This window comes from Palaemon carinicauda, chromosome 38 (assembly GCF_036898095.1).
Source record: "Palaemon carinicauda isolate YSFRI2023 chromosome 38, ASM3689809v2, whole genome shotgun sequence".
Lineage (NCBI taxonomy): Eukaryota > Metazoa > Arthropoda > Malacostraca > Decapoda > Palaemonidae > Palaemon > Palaemon carinicauda.
Genome location: NC_090762.1, coordinates 68,865,446 through 68,881,487, shown reverse-complemented (window position 1 = coordinate 68,881,487; position 16,042 = coordinate 68,865,446). Strand labels below are relative to the sequence as shown.

The 16,042-nt window shown below is 42.8% G+C and overlaps 2 protein-coding genes across 2 annotated transcripts in view; one reads left to right on the top strand and one right to left on the bottom strand.

Annotated features, from left to right (window-relative positions):
* The first annotated feature begins 921 nt into the window (after nucleotides 1–921).
* LOC137630366 (uncharacterized) lies at nucleotides 922–2,073 on the top strand. Its single transcript, XM_068361797.1, has one exon. It carries the CDS (start codon nucleotides 922–924, stop codon nucleotides 2,071–2,073), a length of 1,152 nt encoding a protein of 383 aa, XP_068217898.1.
* An 8,582-nt stretch (nucleotides 2,074–10,655) lies between these two features.
* The window catches only part of SCCRO3 (defective in cullin neddylation 1 domain containing SCCRO3), a 49,519-nt gene continuing 44,132 nt past the window's right edge, over nucleotides 10,656–16,042 (bottom strand). The window contains exon 3 of the mRNA XM_068362340.1: nucleotides 10,656–12,654. Coding sequence (XP_068218441.1) covers nucleotides 11,834–12,654 — 821 coding nt within the window. The 3' untranslated portion in view covers nucleotides 10,656–11,833. The remainder of the gene's footprint in view (nucleotides 12,655–16,042) is intronic.

Here is a 16,042-nt window from a genome sequence, read left to right as displayed (position 1 = left end):
AACTATTCATAATGGCCGACCCTTCTCCCACTTACAGAAAGTGTGTAAAAGGGTGTAAAGTATGTGAGTTGGGGGATCGGTGTGATGAATGTGTTTTATTATCTGAGAGCGAGTGGCTGGCTTTTGACCGCTACACTCGTAGACTTCAGAGAGACAGAGTTAGACGTAGTTCTTCTCGTTCTAGAGAATTATCCACTTCCCGTGTCATTGAACCTAATCCTTCCCCTGTAGTGGTAGTTTCAGATCCCACTACTGTTACCGCTGAGCCTACGCTTAAAGACATGATGGTCGCGATTCAGGCCCTGGGAGTGAGGGTGGAATCGCTCGCTGCGGACAGGAACCAACTTATGTCCGATGTGAATCAATTAAAAAGTGTTAGTGCGAAAAGTGCAGTTAATGTGTTTAGTGCAGTGGAGGGTGCGTCTGCTCAAACCTGTCGTTCACCTAGCCTTAGACCTCTTCCAAGCTCCCCAACCCCTGGGAGAAGGAATTTCGATCGGCAAAAGGGAATGAGAGGCTTTATCGCTCGAGCAGACGTCCCCTCGAGCGTGCCTGTTGTCGCTTTACGGGACGCTCACCCTCACCATGGGAAAGGTGAGGTTAAGATGTTTTCCTCATCTTCGGATGAGGCGGCGCACAGCAACGGCTGGCGTCAAGCCTCCAGACCTCTTAGGAGGAAAATGGATGCAGTAGCTCAGGTGCCACAGGTGCCTGGCTGTTGCCACTGGAGCAGTCCAGAGCATTTCCCTTCATCTGTAGAAGTTTCTACTGCTAAACGTCCTGATAGGATGTCAGAAGCTGACAAATGTCTAGTTCAGCTTGTCGCGGATCTAGTTCCTGAGTCTGGTATCACGGTTCATGCTCCGCCGCCACCGTCAGACTGGTTTTTGTCTTCCGGACGCTCGGCGCGTTACGTGAGCGATGAATAAGGCGAGTTTGCGGTTGAAGTTACTTCACCTGCGTTACCGCAAGCTGACCCGAATTGGGGTATGCTGCAAGACATGCAGCAGCAGCTCTCACCCTGCTTTCAACAAGAAAGGGGTTCGCCAAGATCCCGACCGCCGGGATACTTTGCAACTTGACGCTAAGCGTCGTAAGGCGACTAGTCTAGTAGCGCTTGACGACGGACAGCTTCCCAAGCGTCATGCGGTTAAACACGGCGCTGAACGACATGATAAGGTGTCTGTGAAACATCGAGATCCTGATCCTATTGACACCAAACGTCAAACTCCCAGGTGTGACGCCGAGCGTCAACCAACCAAGTGCGATGACGACCGCCATGCAGCTAAACGTGACGCCGAGCGTCAAGTTAGACGTGACGTCGAACGTCAAGTGAAACGTGACGCCCAACGTCAATCAGATGTTGAACGACATGCAGTCGGACGTGAAGCTGAGCGTAAGAGCAGCGAACGTCATGATGACGTCAGTCATGCCGAGCGTCAATATCGCAGACGCCGTAGTGCCGATCCTCATGATCGCGAGCAACTTCTCTCTGAGCGTCGAGCGTTGGATCATAGTGACACTGCACGTGATGACCCTACACCTGTGTTGGACAGTGGTCGGGCCCGTAAGGAGTCTCCTCTTGTTCTTCAAGATGCCTCTACGACAGTTAGAGTTTTATCGGAGGAAGAGTCTGATGATCACTTTTCCCCGGCTGAACTTTTGGATGATTTCTCTGAGGGAGAAGAGCCCAAGTCCCTTCATCATTCAGTCGATCTTAAAAAGATTATGAAACTCTTTACGGAACAATTTCCAGACCAGTTTGTTCCTGTTGCTCCGCGTTCACCGCCTTCGGAGTTTACCTTAGGGAAGGCAGCGAAGGAATCGCTGTTCACCAAGATGCTTCTCTCTCGGTCTTCGAAGAGCCTAGTAGACTCTCCTTGTCGGTTGGCCATGAGAAGGACTAAGATTCTAAGGTCGACTTCTGAGTTCGATCATCTCCTCAAAGGCGTCTTCAGAGCCTTTGAGGTTTTCAACTTTCTGGATTGGACTCTGGGAGCCTTGGGGAAGAAAGTTTCAACCCTAAAAGATCCTGACACACAGTTTTATACGTATTATGTCGTGTATGGATAAAGCCGTTAGAGACGGCTCTAATGAGTTGGCAGCCCTATTCACAGCTGGGGTTCTTAAGAAAAGAGCAACAATGTGTTCTTTTCTTTCTATGGGGGTCACTTCCTTCCAGAAGTCGGAATTGCTGTTTGCACCTCTTTCTCCCTCTCTGTTTCCTCAGGAGTTAGTGAGAGAGGTTGCTTCCGCTTTGACCCAGAAGGCCACTCAAGACTTAGTCTCAAAGACTGCAAGGAAGGTCCTACTGACTTCCTTTACCAGCCGTAAACCGAAAGAAGAAACTCCTTTTCCTCCATTTTCATAGCCTTTTCGAGGAAAGTCCATCAGTAGGGGTAGCTTCAGACCCGATGGGAGGAGAGCTAGGAGGAGAGGTTCCAGACCTGGGCGAAGCAGAGTCTGACTGCTTTCACCTTCAGACAGCAGTAGGAGGCAGACTGAACAACTTCTGGCGAGCCTGGGAGAGAAGGGAAGCAGACCCTTGGTCCGTTCGTGTTTTAAAGGAGGGATACAAGATTCCTTTCATTATGAAACCTCCGTTAGTTTTAGATCCGATAGATCTCTCTCCCAGATACAAGGAGTCGTCAAAGAGACAGGCTATGCACCTCCAAATGTCTCTCTTGCTGGAAAAGAAAGAAGTAGAGAGGGTGCGAGACTTGAAGTCACCAGGGTTCTACAACCGCCTATTCCTCGTTCCCAAGAATTTAGGGGATGGAGACCAGTCCTGGACGTAAGTATCCTCAATGACTACGTTCAGAAGACGAAGTTCTCTATGGAGACGCCAAAGACTGTGCTAGCAGCAGTAAGAAAGGGCGACTGGATGGTCTCGTTAGACCTCCAGGAAGCTTACTTTCATATCCCCATCCATCCAAGTTTCAAGCGTTACCCGAGGTTCGTTTACAGGAAGGAAGTCTTCCAGTTTCGGGCCTTGTGTTTCGGCCTCAGCACCACTCCTCTAATTTTCACGAAAATTATGTTAATTGTAGCGAATATGCTGCACTCAAGAGGCATCAGAGCCTCCTTGTATTTGGACGACTGGCTTCTCAGAGCTCATTCCTTCAATCGCTGTCTGGAGGATCTACGTCTGACATTGAGATTGTCAGAGGAACTGGGTCTTCTTGTAAACACAAAGAAGTCTCAATTGATTCCATCCCAGAAGATCCTCTATTTGGGGATGGAGATTCGGAGTCTAGCTTTTCAGGCTTTTCCGTCACCCTCAAGGATACAAGCAGCCCTCCTGAAACTTCGTACTTTTCAAGAGGAGAGTTTGTTCGGTAAGAGTGGATGAGTCTGCTGGAACCCTCTCCTCACTGGAACAATTTGTTTCCCTGAGAAAACTGAATCTCCGGCCTCTTCAATTCCACCTCAATTTTCATTGTAACAAAGAGGACAGCCTCGAGACGGAAAGCATTCCCCTTACGGAACCAGTAAGAAGGTGCCTCCAGTGGCGGAACGACCTAGGCAAGCTTCAGGAAGGTCTCTCATTGGAACAAAGGAGCCCAGACCTTGTGTTGTGTTCCGACGCCTCGGACTCGGGGTGGGGAGCAACACTGGGCAAGTTGGAGATCTCAGGTCTGTGGACAAGGGAACAGGAGAGCCTCCACATCAATCAGAAGGAGCTGTTGGCAGTCCTGTTGGCCCTCAAAGGTTTCGAAGGGTCGATGTTGAACAAAGTGGTGCAGGTCAATGCCGACAACACCACAGCATTGGCCTACATAGCCAAACAAGGCGGGACTCATTCGAGGTCACTTTAGGAGACTGCAAAGACTCTTCTTATTTGGGCAAAGGAAAGAAATGTAACCCTGCTTACAAGATTCATCCAAGGAGAGAAAAACGTGATGGCAGACAGCCTCAGCAGGAGGGATCAAGTTCTGTCCACAGAGTGGACATTGCATCTAGAGGTATGCGAGAAACTATGGCGGATTTGGGGTCGTCTGTCCATAGACCTGTTCGCGACCTCGAAAACGAAAAGGCTGGAGACATACTGCTCCCCAGTTCCGAATCTCGAAGCAACACACAGACGCTTTCCTGCTGGATTGGTCTCACCTGGACATATACGCGTTCCCATCATTCAAAGTTCTGTACAAGGTGTTACAGAAGTTTGTGTCACACGAGGGAACCAGGTTGACTCTAGTGGCTCCCTTTTGGCCATCAAGAGAATGGTCCACTGAGGTACTGCAATGGATGGTGGACATTCCGAGAAGCCTCCCCTTGAGAGTAGATCTTCTCAAACAACCTCACTTGGCAAGACACCATCAAAACCTCCAAGCTCTACGTTTAACTGCCTTCAGACTATCGAAAAACTCACAAGAGCTAGAAGTTTTTCGAAGGAGGCAGCTAAGGCTATCGCTAGAGCAAGGAGGGCTTCTACCATCAAGGTTTACCAGTCCAAGTGGGAGGTTTTAAGAGAATGGTGTAGAACTAACTCAGTTTCTTCATCCAGTACCTCTGTAACTCAAATTTCTGACTTCTTTTTAGACCTTAGAAGAAAATGGAACTTTTCTTCCTCTACCATCAAGGGGTACAGGAGTATGTTAGCGGCCATCTTCAGGCACAGGAATTTGGACCTCTCTGATAATAAAGACCTTCAGGACCTTCTCAGATCATTTGAGACTTCTAAGGAGCGACAACAGGAATCACCAGCCTGGAATCTAGATGTTGTTTTGAAGTTCCTCATGAGTGACAGGTTTGAGCCCTTACACTCAGCTTCTTTTAAAGATCTCACTTTAAAGACACTTTTCTTGGTTAGTCTGGCGACAGCTAAGAGAGTCAGTGAGGTTCTCGCCTTTAGCAAAAATATTGGCTTCAGAAACGGCAAAGCCATATGCTCCTTGCAACTTGGATTCCTGGCCAAGAACGAACATCGTCCTCATCCATGGCCCAAGTCTTTCGAGATTACAAACCTTTCTTGATGTGGTTGGTGAAGAGTTGGAGAAGGTCCTGTGTCCTGTAAGAGCACTGAAGTTCTATCTGGACAGAAATAAAGAATTAAGAGGCAAGTCAGAAGCTCTTTGGTGTGTAGTCAGGAAACCCTCGTTACCAATGTCAAAAAACGCCCTATCATTTTTTTATAAGACTTTTAATAAGAGAGGCTCACTCACACTGCGGTGAGGCAGACCTCAAGCTGCTGAAAGTGAAAACTCACAAAGTTAGAGCTGTGGCAACTTCTGTAGCTTTCAAGCAGAATCGTTCTCTGCAGAGCATGATGGACACAACCTTTTGGAGGAGTAAATCTGTTCGCCTCGCATTACTTGAAACGTGTCCAGACTCTTTATGAGGACTGCTACACTTTGGGACCATTCGTAGCAGCGAGTGCAGTAGTGGGGGAAGGATCTACCATTACGTTCCCCTAATCCCCTTTTTCTTCTCTTGAAACTTTTATATTTTTATGGTTGTTTGTGGAGATTGGTCGACAGTCTTCCGCAATCTTTGATTTAGTCAGGTGGTCATTTGTTCCTTGAGAGCGCCCAGAACAAGGGTATTGGTTGAGGTCCTGTCAACATAGATGTATTTACACTGGTTTGACAGCTCCTAGAGGTCTTCATCCCCCTGGGTGGATCACTGGATCTCATAAGGAAAGCAGACATAATGAGGCAGAGAATCATTGAAGTCAGCTTCCTTATCAGGTACGAACCCTTAAGCTTGTTTTTATTAACTCTTAAGTAATATTCCAACAATGTTGGCTGTCTCTAACCCTCCACCAAGGGTGTCAATCAGCTATTTTTATATAACCACCGGGTAAGTAATGTTTAAAAATTATATTTTCATAATAGAATAAATTTTTGAACATACTTACCCGGTGGTTATATAAACTTTATTCCACCCCTCCTCCTCTCTAGAGACCTATGGGCATGGAAGACCTGAGGAATTATGGAATAGTTCTGTATATCTCGCATGAGATGGCGCTGGTGCACACCTGGCTACTCTATCTGCAATTTGAGAGAGAGAGAGAGAGAGAGAGAGAGAGAGAGAGAGAGAGAGAGAGAGAGAGAGAGAGAGAGAGAGAGAGAGAGAGAGAGAGAGAGAGAGAGAGAGAGAGAGAGAGAGTTATATATATTAGTGTACCCTCTTACTTGAAGGTACACTTGGGCACACTATTCTATCTTATTTCTCTTCCTCTTATTTCATTGAAGTTGCTATAGTCTATATATGAAATATTTTCTTAATTGTTACTGTTCTTAAATATTCTATTTTAATTTTTAATTACAGTGAACCCTCGCTACTTCGCGGTTCGACCATCGCGGATTCACCACTTCGCGGATTTTTTTCATAACCCATGTCTATACATATATTGCGGATTTTCCGGAAATATCGAAAATACCGCGATGTGACCGATGGTGCGAGATTGGAGAAAGTAAGGAAAATTGAATCATGATTGATTTTCAATATAAATGAAACTTTGAGGAGCAACAAAGATATCATTTGTTAGAGAGATAGAGAGAGGTAAGGAATGGGAGGTAGTGAAAAGTAGCCCACACAGAGAGAGAGAGAGAGAGAGAGAGAGAGAGAGAGAGAGAGAGAGAGAGAGAGAGAGAGAGAGATAGAGGGGGGTTTAAATGTAATAAACAAAAAAATTTGATAGGTTATAACACATTGGTGCTTATGTAATATCAACTGTATACTGTAGATGGTTTGAATAAGTTAAGAAATGGTATAAATGATACTTTGTTAGTGTATTCGTACACACTCAAGAGCGGCAGCTAGATGACAGCTGATCTAATCACAGCCAAAAGTAAAAAAAAAAAAAAGTCAACAATACTCGATTTTTAAAACCCACCCGAAATTTAAAAACAAAAGTACACGCTTTCTTAATGTGCAATTAACTATTTAAAGAGTGGCAATTTTCTAGAATAAAATGATATTTCCCAAAAAATAGTGGTTTGCTGATGAAATCGGATGCCCTATTTTTGGCTATGATTGAAATGGATGTAGACTCGGCCTAATTATTTCATTTCGTATTTAATTGACACTAAGAAAACTAATTTTAGTTTCTTCATCTAAATGTAAGTATTGTATAACACGAAGAGAGAGAGAGAGAGAGAGAGAGAGAGAGAGAGAGAGAGAGAGAGAGATGAATCAGCTGTTGTAATCAAATGGCGTGTTTTTGTTTCGTGAGAATTTCATCGCCACGACTTTAACAACAACATACTGTACTGAACTTTACAGTATTATACAGACTACTGTAATATGATAAAGTAAAATATTTGTAATCTATTTTATATGAAATGGGGCTATTTTTGTTTTGTTTAAAATTTACATTTACGTATGTAAAACAACTCTCTCTCTCTCTCTCTCTCTCTCTCTCTCTCTCTCTCTCTCTCTCTCTCTCTCTCTCTCTCTGTAGATTGTTTTCCTGCTTTGCTACGTATGTATGATTTTATATAGATACGGTAAATAATATTTGTAATAACATATTTTATAAAAGCTTTTACTGTAATATCATTATTTATCCCTTTCATCATGCGGGTTAAATTCCTTAGTTTGTTTACTGAGCGTACTTTATGACGCCGTCATTTCAGGCGGCGTCATAAAGAAAAAAATTTCATTTGGAAGTCCTAAGAAAAATTAAGTAAAACATTAGTAATAACCAAATCAACATACTGTACTGAATAATCAATATAATTGATGCAAAAACTAACCTATAAACAGATGTGTAAATGCGTTTGTTTCTTCATTAGGATCAGAGATAAACGTAAACAAAACATTGGTTGCCATTTTTTATCGTGCTTTTTGGCGTGTTTAGGAAACGCATGATATAAAGTCGCCTTTAATATTTGTGCCTGTTTTAGTTTAGGGTACTGTATTACATGCATTAAGCGTTCTGTACATTAAAGGGTAGTTTGTTAACAGTACTACGTACAAGGGAAGGTTTTAAAAGTCTGAATATACATGTTAAATAAATAGGTAAATATGGTGTTACTACTTCGCGGATTTTCACCTATCGCGGCCGCGTCTGGAACCTATCTACCGCGATAAACGAGGGTTCACTGTAATTCTCTTATTTCCTTGTTTCCTTTCCTCAGTAGGGTATTTTCCCTGTTGAAGTCCCTGGGCTTATAGCATCTTACTTTTCCAACTAGGGTTGTAGCTAAGCAAGTTATAATAATAATAATAATAACCCTCTCTCCTGCCCTGAAGAGAGACCTGGGCTGTGGGAGGAATTTGTTTCCATAAACAAGGAGGACGTTTTCCTAATATGTGAAAGCCGGATAGCGTACATCTAAAAGTATATATATCTGTCGTAAGCACTAAGGTCTTTCAATAAAAAAACACCCATCTTGGTTTTAGAGTGATATCAAAGGTTAATGGTGGAATAAATTACCTATTCTAGACCGTTTCATGCACGTTCGAGGTTTAGAAAGGACATTCACCAGCTGAAAACAGTTGAGGTGCAAGGGAGCGTTCAAGTGAGCCAATCGATTGTCTAGAGCAAATGCTGTTGCACACTAGGTAAAAAGTCTGCAATTACCTTGTGTGAATGTTGAGGGAACAGTTGCTCTAAGCACATCTTTCAGGGCAATAGGGGTATGAGCCTTAGGGGACATTCGTGCTGCAGTGACCCCCTAGGTGAAATAGGCTGCCCCATTGCAGGAGCGCGCAAGACAGTGTGGTTTTGTGAATGCAGCCACAGGTGAACAAGCTTAATTCATAAGCTCTACCCCAACTAGTAGAGAAAGCTCACTTGTGCCATGCACAACCAAGCTTAGTTATGTGAGGTCAATCACAAGCCAAGAGATGTTGAGCTGAGAGAGTTAGCAGTCAAGTGTGTACTGATCAGTGGTCACACCTGTTGTGACTGCACATAATTTGAGCACTGAGTGCACATTGATGAGTGTGCTGAGGGAAAGCTCGGCCGAGCGCCACCCATCTTTCCTTTTGCAAACTCGCCCCAAGGGGTGAATGCACTTGGGAAACACTCACCTGAGTGCTATCTGTGGAAGGACAGACTTGAGAGTCAGCTTGTTAAGCAAGCCTCTCTAATCGCTACAATGATTTGGTCTGGCAATCGGATCGCAAAGCAACTGGCTTCAGATAGGTGAAGCTGAAAACGTTGAATCAACAGCACACACTAGGAAGATTGTTGTTCACCTGTGACCATTGGTAAACCTCAACGGGTTGGCGAAAAGACAGACAGAAACAGAATTCCTTGTAGAGGAGTCTCATCCTAAGAGTTTAAGGAAGGCCAATTCCAAGGAGGTGAGGATGAACTTTCACCCTTGGCCAACCAATGGAGGTAAAGGGAACATGATATCTGCAAAAATAAAGTTCCCGACTCAAGGACAATACTCCCAAGACACTGTAGTGTGAATAAAAAATAGAGACCGAGAGCAAAGGTGGAATTTTTTCCAGTGTCTAGGCACTGCGGACAGAGGTCTGTCTCCACCGACTGCTGAAATAAAAGAGCAGATGTAGTGAGTGAGCGGGGGAGTGATGTTTCCCGACTATTAACAACCTATATGGTTGTTGAAAACTCGTTTAAAGTTTCAACAGCTGCGTTTCCAGCTTCGCCAAGTCATACTCCTATGTGAAGAACGAAGGTTTATATTTGTGTCAGAACAAAATAGCTTTTGCTCAAATATAGTATTCTGTTCATCTTCAGTCAAGGAAGTTCAAACAGTTCTGACATATCACTTAAGTATTGTAAAATTCAATTGGGTACTATTCTGAAACAAAAATTCAACAGGGCAGATAATGCACTAGACAACAGCCACCACAGGCACCAAGAGTGCAAAATCACGACTGCAGCTAAAGACCACTTGAAATCTAATGTTGATGGGTTCATTTAAATGGCACCTTCCTGAGTATGTACAATTATCCTTTAACATTATGATACACTGTTGGAGAACAATATCAACAAAATATGGCAGTAAGACATTCTGGAGAAGAGGCATTACAAAACAAACCTACTGGTATATGCTTAGGTTACTCTGGTAATAAGAATTAGTGATGATTTTGTTATACAAACCATCTTAAAATTTACTGAGACATCATTCAAACTACTGCATTTTTGTAGTATCTTATTGTTCACTATGAGCTAACCTATACCAAACCTTGTCATCAACTAATCTAAATATTGCTAAATAAAAAAGTATCACATTAGAAATTGAATTTGTAATTTCACCCTTCTTACTGGGTTTCATTTCAGTGTGTGTTGCAATTACTTTGTGTATTGCATCACATTATGAAGCTCAGCAACAGAAAGTTCCTTGTCATGGCATCAGTGCAAAAGACAATGAATCAGGAAACTGCTGGCTCATCTATCATCAAAAGCTACAGTTAATACTCAATATTATCACATTATTCAATAAAATTGTTGAGAGGTCCCAACATTTTTATTAAATTTACAATGGCAACAGTAACACTATTCCTTTAAAAAAATGACTATATATTTATCAGAACACAATGGCAGGCAAGTTATCACTATAGAAAAAATTCATAGCTATAACATACAGTAATGTGTAAACCATTCATTCAAATCCAACAAAGGTTACAAGAAAAAAATATTTCTCAATAAACCAATGCGGTATTTGACATTTTTCATCAGAACCTTTTATGGACAAATAGCAACCATGCACATGTCAAACAACCCATTTCAAAGATTCACATTTATTTTTTAGTATCCTTCCTCCCATTACAATAATCTTTAACCTGTTTCCATAATGAAATTATAAAAAAAAATATGTGGTTTCTAAATCCGTAAGATAAAGTAACAATGATCCATTAAAAAAGATAAGAGAAAAATGTGGTTTCTAATTCCATAAGATTAAGTAACAATGATCCATTAAAAATGATAAGATACCATAAAGTAACAATTATCATTGGGATTTTTCTAAGTAAAAGCATGCGACAAATTTTTCCTTCTATATATTTATTATAAGGCAACATTAGATGTGAAGGTTCATAAACACATCTATAAGGCTAAACCCAAAGTTCATCTATAAACAAACACAAGACCCAAAAATTATCTTCAAGGTAATTATTAGGCAAAAGTTAATGTTAAGGCATTTTAAAAAAGAACTGATTCACTTCAAAGTTCTCTAGGAAAATATCATTTAACAACATTAAGGGGCCTGAAATAAAACATACGACCAAAAGCCCACATTAAATTAAACTTTGAGGGACTTCGCTGATGTATTAGCAATGTAAAATGTATGAATATGTGCCCATATTAATCTTAAAGGCAAAATTGTGTGACTAATGTTACATGACATACCCAAACTAGTCAGTCATTGGGAATCATTTTATAATAAGTTTATAAGGAATGAAATGAGAAAGATTACCATATCAGAAAAGAAGTTTGTTTTAAGGTTAAACTTCTACTATTGTATTTCATTCAACTCCCACAGTATCTTACAATGTTATTTCTTCTTGAATTGGAACCTAAACCACTGATTGGCTCAACATCAAAACTGACAATAAAGGTCTATATTGCACATCAACAGAATCTCATGGGATGTTCTTCAGATATGAAAAACACTGAAATTCAACGAATCCAGCTTTTATATTAGAATGCTTGACATTCCTTTTTACCTTCATATTACCGGATAAATCCTCAAAAAAAAAGTTAAATAAAATTCAACTAAAGAATTCAATTATATCTATTAATGAATCACAATTAATGTAAGCTCCCTATATACTTAAAGTTACCTTATAGTGAGAGAATTTGCCCATCTTATCAGGTAAAGTTATTTTTATTTCAATAAGATTCATAGTATTTTTACCTTAATTTCATAACACATTCAAAAACATTCTTAATAATAAAATAACATTAATCACTCTCCTCTCTCAGATCTTTCTTAACGTTTTGGTTTAACTGATCATTTTCATATTCGACAAAGTCATCAAAAAGGCTAGGCCACGCTTCTGTATCATCATAAGAACTTAAGTCCTCACCCACAGCTTCTGTGAAGTTCAGGAACATGTTCCAAGTGTCTCTTGGGATACCCCTTATATTAGGGTGTAACTCGAGAAATGTCAACCACTTTTTCAAAATTGCAGGTTCCTGCTGCGTGAACACAAGTTTCCAAAGTAACACTGCCATATCAGCTGGTAGTATTCGTTGGCCTGATTCGGCATCAAGGCCAAATTTAAAGGTAAATCTATACAAGTCTTTAAACTTTTCAGGATCTTGAACCTCAATCAGCATCTCTGTAAACTTAGACTGGATACCTTTAACGGAATCCACTCTTAGAGCCTTGCACCCATTAACAAACTCTCTACGACTGAATTTGCACATGGTTTCAGCTCCAAATTTCCAAGCTAAAACTAAAACTTTAAATTCTTCTGGTTTAACATCTAAATCCACACACAATCTTTCAATTCCCTCAGAGAGAATAACATCACCTTGCACATCTTTATATTGGTCGAAGAGAATGCCAATCTTATTTTCAGAATAATCCTTTGAGGAAAGTCTTCTTACTTCATTGCTGGCAGACTTGACAAGTGGTGGAATTCGTGAATAAAAAGACCGTTTTTCAGATGCATTTACAATCACAGAATTCTTGCCACTTCCATTACTCTGGGCATCGGGCGGTTGTACCGGTGTGTAACCCTCCACACCACTCAGACTGCTACCACTTTCACTTACCTCTGTAACGAAGACAAAATATGGTAATGACTATATTCTTATTTACTTGTTAATTTATGCTTTAGTAAACTACAAGACCTCTTGATTGTATTTCAAGTCTCTTGCAGGGACTACCTAAAGAATTATTTTGCTAATGCGAGTTGAACAAATTTGGAAAGAAGTGAAGAGAGTATGGAAGGCTGGCTCAAGAATTGAAGAGACAGTGAAAGATGGAAATGGAAGGTTGTTAAAAGGAGAGGAGGCAAGGAAAAGATGGGTGGAATATTTTGAAAGTTTACTGAATGTTGAGGATAATAGGGAGGCAGATATAATTGCTGTTGCAGGTGTTGAGGTGCCAGTGATGGGAGATGAGAATGAGAGAGAGATTACAATAGATGAAGTGAGGAGAGCATTAGATGAAACGAGAGTAGGAAAAGCGTCTTGTATGGATGGTGTAAGAGCTGAGATGTTGAAGGAAAGGGGTGTGACTGTACTTGAATGGTTGGTGAGATTGTTTAATATGTGTTTTGTGTTGTCAATGGTACCAGTAGATTGGGTTTGTGCATGTATTGTACCACTATATAAAGGTAAGGGAGATGTGCATGAGTGTTGTAATTCAAGAGGTATTAGTTTGTTAAGCGTAGTTGGAAAAGTGTATGGTAGAGTAATGATTAATAGGATCAAGGATAAAACAGAGAATGCAATCTTAGAAGTACAGGGTGGTTTTAGAAGAGGTAGGGGTTGTATGAATCAGATTTTTACAGTAAGGCAGATATGTGAGAAATATTTAGCAAAAGGTAAGGAGGTGTATGTTGCGTTTATGGACCTGGAGAAAGCGTATGATAGAGTTGATAGGGAAGCAATGTGGAATGTGATGAGGTTATATGGAGTTGGTGGAAAGTTGTTGCAAGTAGTGAAAAGTTTCTACAAAGGTAGTAAAGCATGTGTTAGGATAGGAAATGAAGTGAGTGATTGGTTTCCGGTGAGAGTGGGGCTGAGACAGGGATGTGTGATGTCGCCGTGGTTGTTTAACTTGTATGTTGATGGAGTGGTGAGAGAGGTGAATGCTCGAGTGCTTGGACGAGAATTAAAACTGGTAGACGAGAATGACCATGAATGGGAGGTAAATCAGTTGTTGTTTGCGGATGATACTGTACTGGTTGCAGACACAGAAGAGAAGCTTGGCCGATTAGTGACAAAATTTGGAAGTGTGTGTGAGAGAAGAAAGTTGAGAGTTAATGTGGGTAAGAGTAAGGTTATGAGATGTACGAGAAGGGAAGGTGGTGCAAGGTTGAATGTCATGTTGAGTGGAGAGTTACTTGGGGAGGTGAATCAGTTTAAGTACTTGGGGTCTGTTGTTGCAGCAAATGGTGGAGTGGAAGCAGATGTACGTCAGAGAGTGAATGAAGGTTGCAAAGTGTTGGGGGCAGTTAAGGGAGTAGTAAAAAATGACAAATTCGAAGATAATTTGTATTTTTCCTAACCATACAAAACTTAGCTATTTACAAAGGGTTTACTTTTAGCGCAGCTGAAATGACGAGCCAATAGTTTTTAACGAGGGTTAATTACCCCCGCGCTAGTTAGCGGGGGCTGGGGAAGGGTAGCTTGCTACCCCTCCCCCCTCCACACACCGGTGACTTGCTTCACTTCACTTAGAGGTAGGACTTGACTTGGGGGTCAGGGATGGCGGGCACATATGTGTAAATAGCTAAGGTTTGCATGGTTAGGAAAAATACAAATTATCTTCGAATTTGTCATTTGTTCCGTAACCGAAATACAAACCACGCTATTTACAAAGGGTGACTTACCCCTTAGGAAGGGTGGAAAGTCCCCAGCCTTACTGACTTCGGCTTGCCCGGGGGCTCGATCCCTCAGTGAGCAGCACTAGAGAGAGGGAGCCCCTGTACCTCACAGGTTCCTAGCATCGCTAGGAACGAGTGGCCTACATAAGCAGTGTGAGGAGGAGAGTGTGACTCGTCCTATGAAGTTGACCTTGAGACCTTCAGATAGGAATTCTAGGATAGGACGTTCCCCATACCACCTCGTCAGGGTATGGGAGACGCAACAGTATTAAGCTTAATACTAGGAGCACAAAGAAGCATGGGTTACCTGCAGAGGTCGAGGTCAGCTATGCGAGGACCAGGATGCTGCTTCCCCAAGAGAGGGGAGAATGAAGAAAGAAGTAAGGGTCAGACATACTCTTTCATTCACGCACACTAAGACCGGGTAACAACGCCCTCAACCTACTGCTACTTGTCCAAAAAGGAGCCTGAGGTTAGACCAGCTGTTGTGCAGCCACCACAGGGCCGATAGAAAACGTATCGAGGCTCCTGTGGGTCACGTCCTGCAGGTAGTGGGCTGTGAAGGTCGTTTGACGCTTCCAGACCCCAGCTTGAATTACCTGCGTCACAGAGAAGTTTCTCTTGAAAGCCAGGGATGTAGCAATACCCCTGACATCGTGGGCCCGAGGGGGACGTGACGGAGGAGGGTCAGGATTCAGGGCATGGTGGATAACCCTTCGAATCCAAGCTGAGATGGTGTTCCTGGTGACCCTCCTCTTTGTCCTGCCTGTGCTCACAAACAAAGCTCGCACATGAGGACGGACTGCAGCCGTTCTCTTCAAGTAGTACCTCAGACACCTCACTGGGCATAGTAGCAGCTGGTCTGGGTCGTTTGTTACAGAACGGAGACTCGCGATCCTGAAAGAGTCGAACCGAGGATCCGGCACTCCAGGATTCTGAGTCTTGGCCACAAACTCGGGGACGAACCTGAACATTACCTCCCCCCATCCCCTTGAATGGGCGATGTCGTACGAGAGACCATGAAGTTCACTAACTCGCTTGGCCGAGGCCAAGGCGAGTAGGAAAGCCGTCTTCCAAGACAGGTGGCGATCGGAGGCCTGGCGTAATGGCTCGAAGGGAGGTCTCTTGAGAGACCTGAGGACTCGAACCACGTTCCAAGGAGGGGGTCTCACTTCCGACTGGGGGCAGGTAAGCTCATAGCTACGTATGAGTAAAGAGAGTTCTAGCGATGAAGAAATATCCACGCCCTTCAATCTGAAGGCCAAGCTTAAGGCTGAGCGATAGCCTTTCACTGCCGAGACAGAAAGGCGCATTTCTTCTCGCAGATACACGAGGAAGTCCGCTATTGCTGGAATAGTGGCATCGAGTGGAGAGATACCCCTTCCACGACACCAACCACAAAAGACTCTCCACTTCGCTTGGTAGACTCCCTCAGAGGACCTTCGCAGGTGCCGAGACATTCTCTCCGCAACCTGTTGCGAAAAGCTTCTCTCCGCGAGGAGACGCTGGATAGTCTCCAGGCGTGAAGCCGAAGCGAGGCTACGGCCCTGTGAGGGACACCGGAGTGGGGTTGTCTGAGAAGCTCGTGTCGTGGAGGAAGCTCCCTTGG